This window comes from Meriones unguiculatus, chromosome 1 (assembly GCF_030254825.1).
Source record: "Meriones unguiculatus strain TT.TT164.6M chromosome 1, Bangor_MerUng_6.1, whole genome shotgun sequence".
NCBI lineage: Eukaryota > Metazoa > Chordata > Mammalia > Rodentia > Muridae > Meriones > Meriones unguiculatus.
In genome coordinates, this window is record NC_083349.1 from 60,259,238 (window position 1) to 60,275,933 (window position 16,696).

Here is a 16,696-nt window from a genome sequence, read left to right on the forward strand (position 1 = left end):
ATAAAGTTATGTACTTATCAAACTGTACTATATAATAAAGACCCTTATTAAAGAGAGAGAGAGAGAGAGAGACTCCAAGAGAAACAGTGGGTTCAACTCCATGCCATGCTGAATCCCCATCTGTACTTTTACATAATGTAGAGCTGAGTACAGGCACTGAGGGAGAAGGGAAATCAGGCCAGATTCAAGGAAAACAAATGTACAAGGCTATCTGCATCTTTAGCTCAGTCAACACCGTAGGAAAACCTGCCCAGAAATAACTGTTGAAGGCAAAGAGAACACAATCATTAAAGAAAATCTATCTCAATAAGAGCTCATGCTTTAATGAGCTAAATACCTTCAGATTACACTGAACTCAAAAGTTTTCCTGTGGCTAGAATTTTCACTGATTCCTAAGTTCCTATGTCTTACTTTTCTTTTGGTTTGTCCGAGTTTTTACTACAGGGCGACAGCAGCCCAGGCTGTCCTTGAAACTCACTGTGGAATCGAGAATAGCTCGAATTCCTGCTTCTGCCTTCCAGGTGCTGGGATTACAGGTCTGCACCATCGTGCTGACGTTTCTGACTTTTAGAAATCAAAATGACTGTGACTGAGAGCTTTAAAAGTAATGCCTTATCACTTACTCTAAGACAGTAACTCATCAAGTTTCACCTCATACTCTATATAATTAAACAAAGGAAGACAGTATCACTCTAATAAAGACCCAGCAAGCAATGCTGAAGTAATTCTTCTCAGCAGCTGGATTTATCACCCTGCTCAAACTTCAGTCCAAGAGTCCCAGACAGAAACAGCTACTTGGTTCTCACCACCATCCAGGTCACTCTGGGAAGAGTAAGGACTTACCTGTTCCTCTGATAGTTGAGATATGTGATTCACAGCAGCGTAGGACTCAATTTTGGGATTAAAGTGATTGATGATGGCTCTGAAATAAAGAATTAGCATTAATATGGTCCCAGATGGAAGATAATGATAATCTAGTTATTAATAAAAAGTGAGTAGCCTTGGGTTAGTTTTTGCCAACTTCACACAAGCTACAGTTATCTGGGAAGAGGAACTTCAATTGAGAAAATGCTTCCATCAGATTGGCTTGTAGGGAAGTCTGTAAGGCATTTTCTTGATTAGTGATTGATGTGGGAGGGCCCACAACACAGGGGGAGAACAGTGCCACCCCTGGACAGGTGGTCCTGGATAGTATAAAACAGCATGCTGAAGGACCAGAGAGATGCCTCAATGGTCAAGGATGCCTGTTGTTCTTACAAAAGACCTAGGTCAGCTCCTAACACTCACACTGACTAGCTTACAACTGTCATTGACACCAATTCCAGGGATCTGACACCTTCTTCAGGCATCTGAGGACACTGCATGTACCTGATATACACATGCAGGCAAACACATACACAGAGAAAGGAAAGGAAAAAGGAAAGGGAAACAGGAAAAGAGGGAAGGGGAAGGAGAAGGGAAGGGAAGGAAAGGAAAAAGGAAAAGAAAAGGGAAAGGGAAAAGGGGAAAGGTAAAAAGGGAAAGGGAAAAGGAAAAGGAAAGGGAAAAAAGAAAAAGCAAAAGGAAAGGAAAGGAAAGGAAAGGAAAGGAAAGGAAAGGAAAGGAAAGGAAAGGAAAGGAAAGGAAAGGAAAGGAAAGGAAAGGAAAGGAAAAGGGAAGGGAAAGGAAAGGGAAGGGAAAGGGAAGGGAAAAAAGAGAAGAGAAAAAAGGGAAGGGAAAAAGGGAAGGGAAGGGAAGGGAAAGGAAAGGGAAGGGAAAGGGAAGGGAAAAAAGAGAAGAGAAAAAAGGGAAGGGAAAAAGGGAAGGGAAGGGAAGGGAAAGGGAAGGAAGAAAAAGAAAGAAAGAAAAAAAGAGAGAGGGGAAAGATCATGCACACAAGCAAGCTGAACCAGCCATTGGAAGCAAGCCAATAAGCAGAACTCCTCCATGGGCTGTTTCAGTTCCTGCCTTCAGGTTCCTGTCTTGAGTTCCTGCCCTGACTTTGCTCTAGGGTAGTGACATGGGAGCTGTAAAGTGAAGTAAACCCTGTCCTCCCCAAGTTGCTTTCAGTCATGGTGTTTACCACAGCATTAGAACAAGGTAACTGTTCTCTTCCTAAACATGAGGTTATAAAGTGGGAATGAACTGGGGATCAAAATGGGAAGGATTTAATAATTTGTTGAGAAATAGAACCAAAGGCCTCTCATGTGAAAATGAACTACAGAGAAAAGCATATAAGTAAAAAAACAAAAATCATGGTACTATTTCTTGAGATGAAAAGGGACCCAGGGGGTGTCCACTAGGGGGCCTGGTGTTCCAGTCAGAATGAGGTGTACAGGGTGGACGCTCAGTGAAACTGGACCAACATGTAAACAAAACAGTCTCTGAAGAGGCTAAGCTGCACCAACGCTGACATTAATCTTCACGCTTGTTAGTATGTAGTTTCAAACCATAATTTAAATTCCAGGCATTGAAACCAAAATCGGAGTATCACTTTCAAACATCCCCTGCCTATCACTTGTTCACATCCAAAGTTATCACATCTTGTTAAGTTTATCTCTCAAAAAATCTCCAAGGGCCTGGTGAAAAAAGTACTTGTTAAGCAAACGTGAGAACCTGAATTTAGAGCTCTAGCACCAATATAAGAGCTGAACGTGGTGTGTGCCTGAGACCCCAGCAGAGTGTGGCGGTGCACAGACACAGGGCTGGGCGGCCAGCCAGTGTAGTGAGAGTGATGCGCTCCAGCTTCAGTGAAAGGACCCTATTTTAAACCTCGGCTCCCACAAGCGCAATAGCGGCGTGAGTGTTACAGGGTAACTGACCACTCTCTGCTTGGTGGAGAGGCCGCTCCAAAGAAGAAAGCCCGTGTCCAACACTGCACATCTGCCCAAGAACTCGGGTTGGAGAGCTCAGAAATCCAGAGATGAGCCTACTACCACTACTCTGCTAAATGAACTTAGCATCAAACTGTCCTACATGCTTTATCTCTCATCCCAGGGATCAGTGCAGCTTTCAGACCTAAGCAGAGACGTTTCTTGGTTGGATGGTAGGCAATGCAGAAACTCACAATTGGTCAAGCACAAAGAGTCGGTGTCAGTGGTGCTCAGCCACAAATGGGACATTTACATCGCACTCTCTCTGTTAGGTTCAGGACCATCCTGGAGGAGGGGTGGAAAGACTCTAAAATCCAGAGGTCAGGGAGAATGAGAGCAAAACTATCTCTAGAATCGTATCACTCATGACCTCACAGCGGCTGGAGTTGCCTGTACGACATCCAGCCGTTCAACATTCCAGCATGAGTCCCCACTCCTAACTAGAAGCTATGACTAGACAATGGCTTGGGGAGAGGAAGATGAGTGTTCTTTCAGGATCTGGCTCCTGGCGGGCTGACATGCTCTAGTAACAGCCTCTCACCCAGAAGCGTACGGCAGTATAATCCCAGTCAATGCGCTACTTAAAGAAAGGATACAAACTCAGGGTATATTAGGAAGTGGATATGGATCTGGGAGGAGCTAGAGGGAAGAGTTGGGGGTGAATATGATTGGAACACACTGCATGAAATTCTCAAAGAATTGATAAAAATATTTTAAAATATATAAAGTGCAAAAGCATCTAAGGAAGAAAATCTTGAGGTTCACTTCTGGCCTCCACGTGGGTGAGTTTACCCACACAAACACAACACACACATGCACACACACACAGACGAGAGGGAGGGAGAAAGAGAGAGAGAGAGAGAGAGAGAGAAGAATGAATTTCTGAAGTATGAAAATAAAGAAATATCCCTGTTTTTCCCCCCCTGGTCCCAGGCACTCCAGGAGTACAAAAACACCACCACACCACATACAACCAATCCTGAAAATGGCACAGAAATGGCATCAAGAAACCCTAGTCATAAAGATACGAATCTCTAGTCTGGAACAGTGGCTCATGCCTATAGTCCCAGCACTCTGGGATGTAGAGACAGGTGGACCTCTGTGACTTGGAGGCCAGCCTGGCCTACAAAGTGAGACCAGGACAGCAAAGGGTACACAGAGAAACCCTGTCTTGAAAACAAACAAACACATCTCCCCCCCCCCAAAGATATGAATCTCTTAAGGGAATTGACCCCAAGTTCCTGAGGACCACCCCCTTTCCCAAGAAGCACAATAAGAAAGGTCTGAGGAAGATGCAGGCAAACAATGCAAAGGTAATGAGTGCTTGTGTAGAGGCCATTAAGTCCTTTGTGACACCCAAGGTGGTTAAGGTCAGGACGCCAAAGAGCCCCAACTGCAAGCTCTGCCGACTTGCTTTCATGGCTCATCCCAGGCTTGTGAAGCAGATTTGAGACTCTGCGGCCAAGGGTCACAGGCTATGCCAACCATAGCCCAAGGTTCAAACCATGAAAGAGGCTCTATCTTGAGCTATCCAGCTCAAGCCCAGCCTTCAGTTTCCATTCCTATTCTAAGTGCCCAGACCCTTGTGAAGGCCCCATGGAAAAGGCTTCTTTTTATCTGCCAAGGTGAGAAAAGATGGATTGGTATGACTTTCCACACTATTTGCAGATGGTTGATGCTCTGTGTTATTTTTATAAATAAACTTGAGGGCAAGATCTGCCTAAAAAAATAAATAAAAAGGAATTGCCTTGAAATAAAATACCTTGGTATAGGTAGGTTTTTGTCATTTCTTCCCTGATGCAGCAGAATAGGCATGATTTATTATTTTATTTTTAGACAGGACCTAACTTTGTGGCCCAGGTTGACCTTAAACTCTTAGCAATCCTACTGTCTCAGCATCCCAAGTACTGAAAATACAAGTTGTGGGCCACGACACCTATGTTCTGTGGCTCAGATCAAAATTTGACAAGAGTTCATATTGATAGAAACAAATGACTGGATACACAAAGAAAAGGAAAAAACCCCAAATCTTTACTCTACAGTGCTGTGAGGAGCAGAAGAAGCCCTGAGTATGTGAGGGCCCGAGTGAATGTGTGTTGCTGACATGGCATGACCATGTCAAGGACCCCAAAGCCTAAGATCTATGGGAAAAACCAATTCCTTCCTCTGGTCCATGTGTGGATGTTGACTGTGTGCAGAAAAAGTCCATCTAGTTTCTTCTCCCTGGATATCTTCACCCTGAAGACTGGTCCCTTAGAGAGTGTTCCTACTGAGATTATCTAACCCTACCACTTGATTCAGCTGTATAGCATCAATCCTGCCTCCGCTGTTTATCGGTATAAAAACCCCATCTCCTGTTCAGCTGTAATTACCCTGCCTCTCAGCTCAGCTCTCTATATTAAAGGCACTGAGGGTCCAGGTTGTTGTGGTTTCTGCAGACTTGATCTGTGTGTTCTATTTCTATGTATCCATATGTCTTTTCTTCATCCCCTGTCACCCTAGGCAGACCTGTCCTTGGAACCATCTAATATGTTGTAAAAGTAACTTTCATATAGCCAGATGTAATTACCATCTTGGAGGCTTACTGTCTCTTTCTGCTACTGTAGGCCTAGTCCTGAAAGCTTCTAGCCTCCATACAATCTAATCTAGGCCTAGAATGCTTTGAGCCTCTGAGATTTACTGCTGAATAAGCTCACCCTTTGTAATTCTTTCTGAACTCTGGCTGGCTGGTTCAACTCTGGCTGTGTGGCTCAAATTCCTCTCCAAGCTGACAATTCAATTTGGAGTCTCTCAATTTCTCACTGAAGAGCTCTGCTTGGCCTCATACTAACTTCTTCAATATGTTCTAATCTTCTGGCTCCCGCTCATTCTCTGGCTCTGTCTTCACCTGTGTCTAGTCTGTTCTCTCTCCGCAGCCTGCCTCTGTACAACTGTCATTGTAAAACTGCCTCCTCCCTCTTTCACCCTCTGCTCCTCAGGTAGCCTATCTATTTCTAGTCTCTTCTGCCAAAAGTTGAGCATCTCCTGCTCTGACTCATTCTGTCAAGTCTTTCTCTGATTCATCACTTTGTCTGACTCTCAACTCAATTAGATGTCACTTTCAAACATGGGTGATTTCCTTCTATAAACCAGCTTTACCTTCACTGTTTGGGGTTAAAAGTGTGTACAAAGGGTGTGCCTGTATTCCAGCCAGAGTAGCCATGTTGCTGGATTAAAATCCCTCTACAGGATGTGGCGGAATGTTTCATGTAATATGAGCAGATACTTCCTCCCATAGGAGACTAAGTTTAATTTCCACCACTACTGATGGCTGGCTAGATTCAGGGACTTATTTAGAGTAGCAAAAGGGAAAAAACAGAAATCTTACAGTAGAAAGACCTGGTAAATCTGTGTTAACCAGATGAGGAGGGCTAACACCCAGTGATATCACATAGCTGTCATGAGAAAAGCTTTTCTTAGACTCTTCAGAAGGATTGACTGTTCAAAGCCAGCTTAGATTACAATCTCAAATAAATAAATAAATAAATAAGGCCCATTAGTCTTTAATCTCAGCACCCAGAAGGCAGAGGTAGCTGGATCTGAGTGGTGGAATGCAGTCCCAGCCTCCACAAGGCTCTGGGTTTGATCCCCAGCCTAAGAAAAGAAGGGATCAAAGAGTAATCACGGAAGAAATGGAGGCAAGGAAGATGATAGGGACAGGGAAAGAAAAGAAAGAAATTTCTCAGACAAATTCCAACTGAGGGCATGCTACAGGGTCCCAGCACATCTTGAGACAGTAAAGGTCATGAAAGACAGGCCTTGGGAAAGCAGGTCACAGATCAGAGAGCATGAGAAGATATGAAACGCAAATACAGTACTGCACATGAAACAGAAAGAAGATACTGATGGGAAGACTGTGAAATTAAAAAACAAAAGCGGGGCAGCGTTTAGTAAAGAATGGCACCTCGGCTGGGCAGTGGCGGTGCACGTCTGTAATCCCAGCGAGCGAACGGCCAGCCTGGCCTACAGAGGTCCCAGACAGCCAAAGCTGGGCAGTGGCGGTGCACGTCTGTAATCCCAGCGAGCGAACGGCCAGCCTGGCCTACAGAGGCCCCAGACAGCCAAATCTGCGAGGGAGAGGGAGAGAGAGGGGGGGGGAGGGAGGGAGAGGGAGGGAGGGAGGGAAGGAGGGAGGGAGGGAGGGAGGGAGAGAGGAGGATGATGATGATGATGATGATTCAAAGCCAGTCTCTCTGGGCTAAGGAGATATAGGAAGTCTGTATTCTTTTTATACTTTTCCTGTAAATCTACAATCATTCCAAAGTATGTTTATTAAGACATGTATGTACAGGAGACTGTATGTCAGTATTTTCTCTTAGTATAGATTACTGGGAATAAAGAGTTAGAGAGCCCGGCTAGAGAGATAGTTCAGCTGTTAAAAGCACCGACTCCTCTTCAGAGGACCCAGGTTCAATTCCCAGCATCCACATGGCAACTCAGAACTGTCTGTAACTCCAGTTCCAGGGGATCTGATACCTTCACACAGACATACATGCAGGCAAAACACAAATAAACATGAAACAAAATAATTAAAAAAAGAATTAGAAAGCCATCCCATCTAGTTCACGTAGTCATAAAACTAAAAAGAATCAGTCTGACCACTTATTCTGAATGATTTCTGGCAAGTGACATTATCTACCAGAGAGTACCTGGGAACACTAACTATAGGCATATAATAAATATTTACTGAAAGTGATTAAAAATCAAGAGGATTCTTAACAATAATACAGCATAAACACATAATTCATATAATAGTATACTATATGCAGTAAGAAAAACTTGGAACAGCAATGCCAAACATTTAGCACAGTATCTGTACCCAGCTAGTGCTTAATAAATAGTCAATGAATGAATAAATCACACAGAATAGAAATGGGCCAGGAGTAAGAAACCTGGATAACTTGGGTTGTCCAGAGACAACCAAATGGAGCTGGTCAAAGCTGAGGTTTGGTATAAACCTAAACTGGGAATGAATTTTGTGACCAAGTATGGATTAAATGTGTTTCTCATTTACAGTGTGAGGTTCAAGTATAGTGGCAAGGCTGACCACCATTCAGAAGCAAATGACTCTGACATTTCAGGAAAATGTACAACAGTCTAGACTTCATCAGGTAAGAAATGTATATGCTTGGGTAAGCGTGGGGACATATGCAGAGGCAACTTGTGGGAGCTGGTTCTCTCCTTCCACCATCCCTGTACGTTCTAGGAGTTGAACTTGACCATCAAGCTTGGTGTTAAGTGCCTTTCACTCACTACAGCATCTCACTGGTCTAGGAATACAGTTTTCAACAAGCCTCTAACATTCCATAAAGGGCTAAAAACATCATTAGTTGGCTGCCTAGCTTCCCAAGCCTTGAGTAAAATGTCTTGTACACTAAAGGATTCAATTTTTAAAAGTGAATGAGGCAGAGGCAAGAGGACCTCTGTGATTCTTCGGCCACTGTGGCCTACTTAGTGAGTTCCAGGATAGCCAGGGCTGCATAACAGAGTTCTCCTTTCCTAAACCATCCTGTGGCATACATACAGTATACTACAGAGTGTATATATCTGGTGATTATGAGTGGGAAAACCATTCTATACCTTTAAACACTTAAAAATAGGAGCCTTCAAACATACTGGCCTCGGAGAATAAGGGAAGCATGGCTGAGTGGTGTGCGGCAGTGGATAAAAAGTTTGTCTGAGATTTAGTTATTTAATTTTACACTAATTTTCCTTTTCACCTTTCCCAATTGTCACACACACTCCCATTTCATGCAATAATAAGCTTCTTACCTTATGGAGCCAATGAATCTTTAGCCCATACAATTCAATAACAAAAGCAACAAAAAACCCAATTTCCCTTGATGCTGTTAACAGCGGCAAATTACAAGCCTCAGAGACTCTGCTGATTAACATTTAACAAAATAAAACCTCAAATAAGAATTCCTCCTAACCTTTTCACTTTGAAACTATCTAATCAAAAACTTCTGGGACTGACCTGTTGGAGCATTCCTCTAAGTTATCCCCAGATCTTATCAATTCATGCCTGTGACCCTTCTTTATACTCCTGTCCCTGTGGCCATTCTTTTCTGGATCAAAGACCAAAATAAATAAACAAATGCACATTTTAAAAATAAAATGGGGCTGGAGAGATGGCTCAGAGGTTAAGAGCACTGTCTGTTCTTCCAAAGGTCTTGAGTTCAATTTCCAGCAACCACATGGTGGCTCATAACCATCTATAATGAGATCTGGTGCCCTCACCTGGTGTGTAGGCACACATGCAGGTAGAATGCTGTATAAACATTTAAAAAATAAAGAAAAAAGGGAGCTTTAGTAAGGAAGGCATTCTGACAAATAAGATAATGAAGAACACAAAAACAAAAGATGAACTGAGGCAATGGGGTGCAGGATAAGAACACGCACTAGAAGGGCAGGCATGTGACTCAGTCATAGTGCTTGGCTAGCACAAAAGAAGTCCTCTACTCGACCTCGGTACCACCTAAAGTAGGTGTCTGTGATCCCAGGACGTGGGAGGTAGATGCAGTAGCATCATGAGTTCCTGATCAAAGTAACATCATACTGCATGACCCGTGATAAGGGCATAAGGAAGCTCCTGATGACAAAAAGGAGATGGGGAGGCATTTTGCCAGCTGACAACAAGAATCCATTGGGTGGGACATCTAGGTACTTGCTTGCTTTACTACTCACCGACCCAATTTTGTCCAGGGGCCTAAGAAACTATTAAAGAATCTACTATTTTGTGTAATAAATTTTCTGGCTGAAAGGAGTGAACTGGGAATATAAACTACTGACTGCATCCTAGCAATTCATATCCTTCAGCATGAGGGAAGGACCTACCTGAACCAGCATTTTTCTTGATTTCTAAGTGAAAAATATATAAATAAAAATTAAAAAAAAACAAAAACAAAAACACCCATGTGTCACACCAGGGAAATTATTTAGCTACTGCCTCCATTTTTATGCAGCTGTGTATCAGGTGAATGAAGGGTCACAACTCACTGAACTGGCAACAGCAGTGGATTAACATGTATGAAATGCACAGGCACATGGACCCGGGTAGCTGCCTCCTCTCCCAAAGCTGTGTGCATGGCTATCTATTTGGGAAGTTTAGGCTTTCTACCTTGATTCATGGCGTCCCCTGTTGCAGGTTTCTACCTCATCACCTGCTGGAAATTAGGTAATAGGTTATCGCTACTTTCCTTGAAAAATGTGTTCATTTATTCTCATTCCCTGTGTCTGGTGGAAAACAAGCTGAGTTCTAGTTCTTGTGTCCTCAAATCATAGACTTCAGCCAAGTAAGACACTGCAGGCTTTACACCTGGCCAAATCATCTCCTGCACTTCCGTGTGAGAGGAATGACATTTCTTCCTGCCTTAGCTGCTAGCCTAACATTCCCCCACCCCTTCACCCCGTTTTCACAATCATAATGAACATAAAGAAGAATTAATAGAAGCTGAAAGAACTCCCCTATGATGAACATCAGTAATACATTCCACTTAGATATGTCCACTTTTTTAGTAAATCTTTCCCTCAATAAGTGAGCAGAATAAAATCTTCCTAAAGATAAACTACTCACATGATGGACCCAACCTAACCTGCTCTGATCCTATTACTCTGTTCTTTAGGTCTGACACCCACTCCAATCCCCACCCCCATTTTCCCTGTGTAGCCCTGGCTGTCCTGGAACTCACTCTGTAGACCAGGCTGGCCTTGAACTCACAGAGATCCACCTGTCTCTGCCCCCTGAAAATTTTAAGGTGCTGAAATTTTAAGGTGGGAGCCACCACTGCCTAACCTCTTTCTTTCTTTTTTAAAAAATTACTATGTTTTAAATTTTATTTTTATTTTACATGCATTGGTGTTTTGACTGCATGTATGTCTGTGTGAGGGTGTTGAATCCCCTGGAAACTAGACCTACAGGTAATAGCTGCCATGGGGGTTCTGGAAATTGAACCTGGGTCCTCTGAAGAGCAGCAGCTAGTTGTTTTAACTGCTGAGCCATCTCTCTTAGGCCCCACGTTCCCTTTCTTTGTCTCTATTGACAGGTAAGAAATTGCTGACTGGAAAAAAGAAAAAAATGCTTCTGGGGCTAAAATATAAAACCTTTGAAGCCTGGCCCTGCATTTCCTATCTCTGGAAGCAAGATCTTGCTTTACTCTTAGAAACACTTAACTAAAAGTAAAGAAACAAAATAGGTCATTTGAAATTATATATTAAGTTCTTTTATTTCTCTTGAGAAAACAAAATTCCCAGACATACCTAGAAGGAATTCTCAAGAGTAACAATCAGCTTAAAATCCCAAAAAGTAGCCTATTTTAAATTAATGGTAAACATTTAACCTTTGAATATGACTTGAACACGTTCCAAAAATGGCATGAGACAAAAAACTTGAAATACTTAATTACACCTTATTTTCATTTTAGCCCAATTAATCTACTATTACAAGACAAATTTTAAGCATGAATAGGGAAGGAGGTAGAAAATAAGCTTATCACTTCAAAATTAGAGGCAAATTTTTAGCAGTTTATAAGCTGAGGATGGAGAGAAATATTCTGTAGGTCTTATACCAACCAGTGCGAGAAAAAGAACCCACACTAATCAGAAAAGCTAAACATATACCTCAGTGTTAGAAAAGGAGGAATAAGGATCTCATTACTGAGCTAGGTATGATACACACCTGTAATCCCAGCCCTTGGAGGCAGGCGAATCTCATGAGTTCAAGGACAGCCTGGTCTACAGAGTGAGTTCTAGGACAGCCAGGGCTACACAGAGAAACCCTGTCTCAAGAAAACAAAATAAAAGATCTCATGTGAGCAGAGGAGGAGGAAGGCTGTTAGAATTCTGAACTGCAGGAGAGATCCCAGTGTTCATGCATAGGAGAAATGAAATAGTGGATAGTACGGATCACATACTAGTTTTCAAGGGTGCTAAGAAAAGAATGAAATGAAATTAAAAGACATGGAAAGAGGTTTATTTTCTATCCCAGGGGAACCTTTTAGAACTCCTCAGGAAAGGCAATCAGTGAGACTGCCAAAGCAATTAAGCAAGTGAACACTTACCATAAAGCCCACATCAGTTAAGTGAGCAGAGATGAATCTTATTACAGCACACCGTCAGCCTGAGCCTGCAGGTGCTAAGCCCCGAGATGTACTGCTCTGCCCTGAATGCTCTCCACGCATGGTGACAGAATGCTTTGCCCTTCCTGCCAGCTCTGAAGAAGGCTGTTTTCACCTGCTTTGGCAGTGACAGGGTCCCTTTAGAATCTTGACACGGTAGTTTCCAATAAGAAGCAAGCCACAGTGTCACCGCTGTGAGCAGGTGAGCTGGCTAGAACAAGAGCCTTGCAAGGTAAAGAAGATGGAGAGGAAAAGCTGAGGAGCCTGATGGCAGAGCTCCTAGTAAGAATGGGGAGTCTATTAAACTACAAACTAAATGGAGAGCAAACACACTACATAAAACTGTCTCAAAAGAGAAAAAAGTTTAAACTATCTTTTGCAAACTACCTTCTTGGAAAAAGTGTACCAAGGACTTTTTCCAACAGTAAGGGAATATCAACCTTAGCTTTATTAATGAGCTGATATCAAAGACTCAAATTTTCACAGTCTAATTGGTATCATTGTTTAATAAAACTGCTATTTGCTAAAGGAAATGGCTATTTATCCTAAGATTTAGAAATGGCACCTGAACACCTTTTGGTTCTATTTTGTTCTATGAATAGTTTGTTGAGCTGAAATGAAAGCCCCAAGCGGACTAAATGACAGCTTATTGTCAGACTCAGCAACAGGAACTCCCCAAAGGGGAACAATATAAAAGTAGCCGTGGAAACAAATTTAAATATCAACTAAACTCATTCTAAAAACCTTATCATATGTCTATTACTCTAAGGAGAAAATTAGAATAGGCACAGGTAGGTAAGACTGGAGTCTAGAAACCAGTAAACTTCTAACTCACTATGAAGCAGACCTGGAGACACTGTCTGGTGACTGAAGAAATGTCACAGTCTAGGCTTCCGTATGACACGGATGCTGGAGAGCTGACTGCATAATCTGCAGCACACCAGCTTCTCTCCTCGCTAGGCTCTCAAACAGGAGCAAACAAAGAGCAGTGGAAGAGAGTGATCTGCAGCCAACCTTCCTCCCGCAGCTCTTTGTCTGCAGCAGGGCCTGCAGTTCCCCTTCAGTGCAATGGGAAAAACAGGAGACGCTGCATGGCTACTACTCAGATCAAGCAGTGCTGCCCAGGAGAGGACTTAGGAGGAGGATAAATTTGGGGCCCTGTTTGTTGACAGCACCTTCAGTAATAGCTAGCAAAGCAGGATGAGAGCCAGCTCCAAACATTCATCATCATAGTGCAACATGAAGGTCTTTTGGGGAGCAGCTATAGAATTCCAGAGTAAGAAACTGAAGCTGGGTGGAGGAGGAGGCCGGTGGCTCTGGCATATTGTCTCTACGGGAGGCTGATGTAATTGTTTTATGTTCATGAAAAAGCTATTAACTGTTTTCTTTCCAATATACTAGGAATTGTGGGTTTCCCCTCTTGAAAAGGTGAGGCTATAAAAGGAGAAATAAACAGTGATTTGAGGACTTTCAAGAAATAACTCGCATGTTCTTTTCTTTCACTGCAGCAACTGCTTTCTACAGTCAGGGCACTCTGTGCCAGGGGAAAGTCCTACGTTGCCTGAAGTGGACAGGAGGCTCTCGCTCGCTCAGACAGATATGGACACCTGCCATGTGCAGACACCACACCAGGAGGCAGGAAAGGAGGGCGAGTCCAGATGCCCAGGGACACACGTTCCAGACATACCACAGCCACTACTCTATGGGAATTGGTAAGGATAAAGAGTAACAGGGGTTCACAGAAGCAGAAAGGAGGAGCACTTGGTCCTTCTTTATGAAAGGCCAATCAAAGATGCTGAAAATAGATCTTGTTTGTTTTTCGAGGCAGGGTTTCTCTGTAGAGCCTTGGCTGTCCTGGAACTCACTCTATAGGCCTATGGTGTTTAAGTAGTCTAAGCTACAATTGCTTTAATTAGGCATGGATTGATACTTTCTTACAGGGATAGACTAGTACCCATTTTTTACTAATTACACAAGATCAGGCTTGCCATTAAGTTAGATTCACATATTCAATAAATAGCCAAAACTGTCCACTAAACTAAGCAGAAAATGTATACCACCTTACCTAAGGTCTACTTTGAACTTCCTCCAGTCATAAGACCTCTGCCTATTGGGGCTCTGTTTGTTCAGTGCTAACTAAGACACTGGAGACATGTCTATAACTGCAGCTCCAGAAGATGCAGTACACCTGGCCTCCATAGGTACCTGTATTCATGTGCACATGCCTAAACACACACATAGAGAAAGAGCTACACAGCTAGAGAGATGGCTCTATGACTAGTGCACAGTGCTCTTGCAGAGGCCTGAGTTCAAGTCCCAGGATCTCTGGGATAGCTCATAACTGTAATTCCAGTACCTCTGGTATTCACAGGCACCTCCACTCATATACACATAATTTAAGGTAAAAAAAAAAAAAAAGAGATCTTTCCATTTGTTTGTTTTTTTGGGCCAGGGTTTCTCTGTGTAGCCCTGCCTGTACTGGAACTGACTCTGTAGACAAGGTAATCTCAAACTCAGAGATCTGCCTGCCTCTGCCTCCTGCGTTGGGTTTAAAGGCATGAGTCACCATGCCCAGCTAAACTTTTTTCTTACTTTCTTTTTTAATGTTGCCTTGGTTCTCTGTGGGCTTATAAGAGCATATATTTGGGTTTTTTTTTTACATTTGTTTATTGTATGTGTGTACACACACACACATATTATATATATATTAGGGCATTTATGTCAGGATCAAAGGTAACTTGAAGGAATCCACTCTCTCCATCCATCATCTTGGTCCTGGGGGATCAAAACCCAGGTTGTCCTACTTGGTGGCAAGAACTGTAACCCAGCCAGGTGGGGTGGTGCATGCCTTTGATCCCAGCACTCAGGGAGGCAGAGGTAGGTAGATCGCTGTGAATTTGAGGCCAGCCTGATTTACAAAGCAAGTCCAGGACAGCCAAGGCTACATAGAGAAACCCTGTCTCGAAAAAACAAACAAAACGAAACAAAACAGAGCCGTAACCCACTGAGCCATTTTCTGACCCTGATGGTTAGTTCTGATTGCCAACTTGCCATAGTCCAGAATCATCTGGAGAAAACTCTCAGTGAGAGCCTGTGTACTTTAGGCTGGCCTGTGAGCATGCCTGTGAGGAAGGTTTCTTAACTGAGGTGTGAGACGCACCCTGAATGTGAACAGCACCATTCCCTGGGGTTGGGTCTTGGATCATGTAGAGAGGCGGTTGGGCAGAAGTACGCAAGCACATAATCATCCTCTGCTTGTCGGGGTTTTGGGGGTTGGAGTGGGGAGGGGGCAGGGACTCACTACATAGCCCTGGCTGGCTGAAAATCCCTATGTAGACTAGGCTGTCCTTGAACTCATAGGAATCGACCTGTCTCTGCCTCCTAAAGGATAGAATTAAACTGTGTACCCTCCAGCTCTCTCTGCCCTTTAGACTAGCTGTTCTGACTTTCTGCCTTGACTATCCATTGCATGTAGGCAGTGGTAAACTAAACCCAGAATTGAGAGCAAATAAACCTTTTCTCCCTTAAAGTTGATTTGTCAGGGTGCATTATCATAGCAACTAAAAGATAATTAACACAAGCAGATAAGGGTGCTTATTCCCAAGCCTGATGACCCAAGATTGATCCCTAGAATCCTTATGGTAGAAGTTGCCCTCTGACTTCCATGTGTACCCTCCCCCACCCTCAATAAATTTAATTTAAAAAACTTAAAAGAATAAGCCGGACGAGGTGGCACATGCCTTTAACTCCAATACTCAGGAAGGGAGAGGTAGGGGAATTGCTGTAAGTTCAAGGCCAGCCTGGTCTACAAAGGGAGTCTAGGATAGCCAAGGCTACACAGAGAAACCCTGTCTCAAAAACACCAAACAAAACAAAATTAACAGAATGAATACCTGGGAAGGTCCTCAGTGAAATGTGAAAAAGAACCATTAAGTGAATGAAGAACCTTAGCAAACACCTCACTGCTCTTGGCAGTAAGATGTCTAGACACCTGAGCCAATGGCCCATGAAACAGCACAGCACACACAGCCTCCTTCCATGGGGCCTGTAGTTTACCTAAATGACAGAAACCTAGCAGTTAGCCAACAAAGGTTTTTAAAGGCACCTTTAAAACTGCTTACAATTCAGTAAATCTGCAAAGATTAAAAACAGCATTAATTGCCTTGACTTGTTACTTAAAAGGGATGAAAAACAACAAACAATGCTATCAATAATTCACTTCAAAGTGGCTTTAGTTGTCTCAAAGCTGCATTTGGATAATTAAAACCTTCTGGCTATCGTCTCATTATTCTGGAAGGATTAGAAGCCAAAAATTTGACTGTATTGGGATAAACAATTCAACTTATCACCAAGAAAGGAAACTCTGGTGACAACCAAAACACGGATCACATCTTGGCAACACTAGTTTAATACAGGGACTGTCCACACTACATTTCTCATTGTGTACCAAGGCCTCAGCAGACTTTTATAATGAAGGCTGCAGACATTTGTGAAGCACAAATCACAGGCAAGTATTCTTTAATTTTATTTTTCAGTTTTTTGAGACAGGGTTTCCCCTGGGCTGCCCTGGACTAGCTCTGCAGACCAAGCTAGCCTTGAACTCACAAAGATTCACCTGCCTCTGCCTCCCTGAGTGCTGGGATTACAGGCATATTCCACCATGCCCAGCTTTAGCTTCTTTTAAGATTT

General features: G+C 43.0%; 1 protein-coding gene across 6 annotated transcripts in view; it reads right to left on the reverse strand.

Annotated features, from left to right (window-relative positions):
* Positions 1 to 16,696, reverse strand: part of Armh3 (armadillo like helical domain containing 3) — a 173,951-nt gene that overhangs the window by 22,607 nt on the left and 134,648 nt on the right. For all 6 annotated transcript variants that reach the window (XM_060390550.1, XM_060390551.1, XM_060390548.1 and 3 more), the window contains one exon: positions 844 to 922. In XM_060390550.1, coding sequence (XP_060246533.1) covers positions 844 to 922 — 79 coding nt within the window. The remainder of the gene's footprint in view (positions 1 to 843; positions 923 to 16,696) is intronic.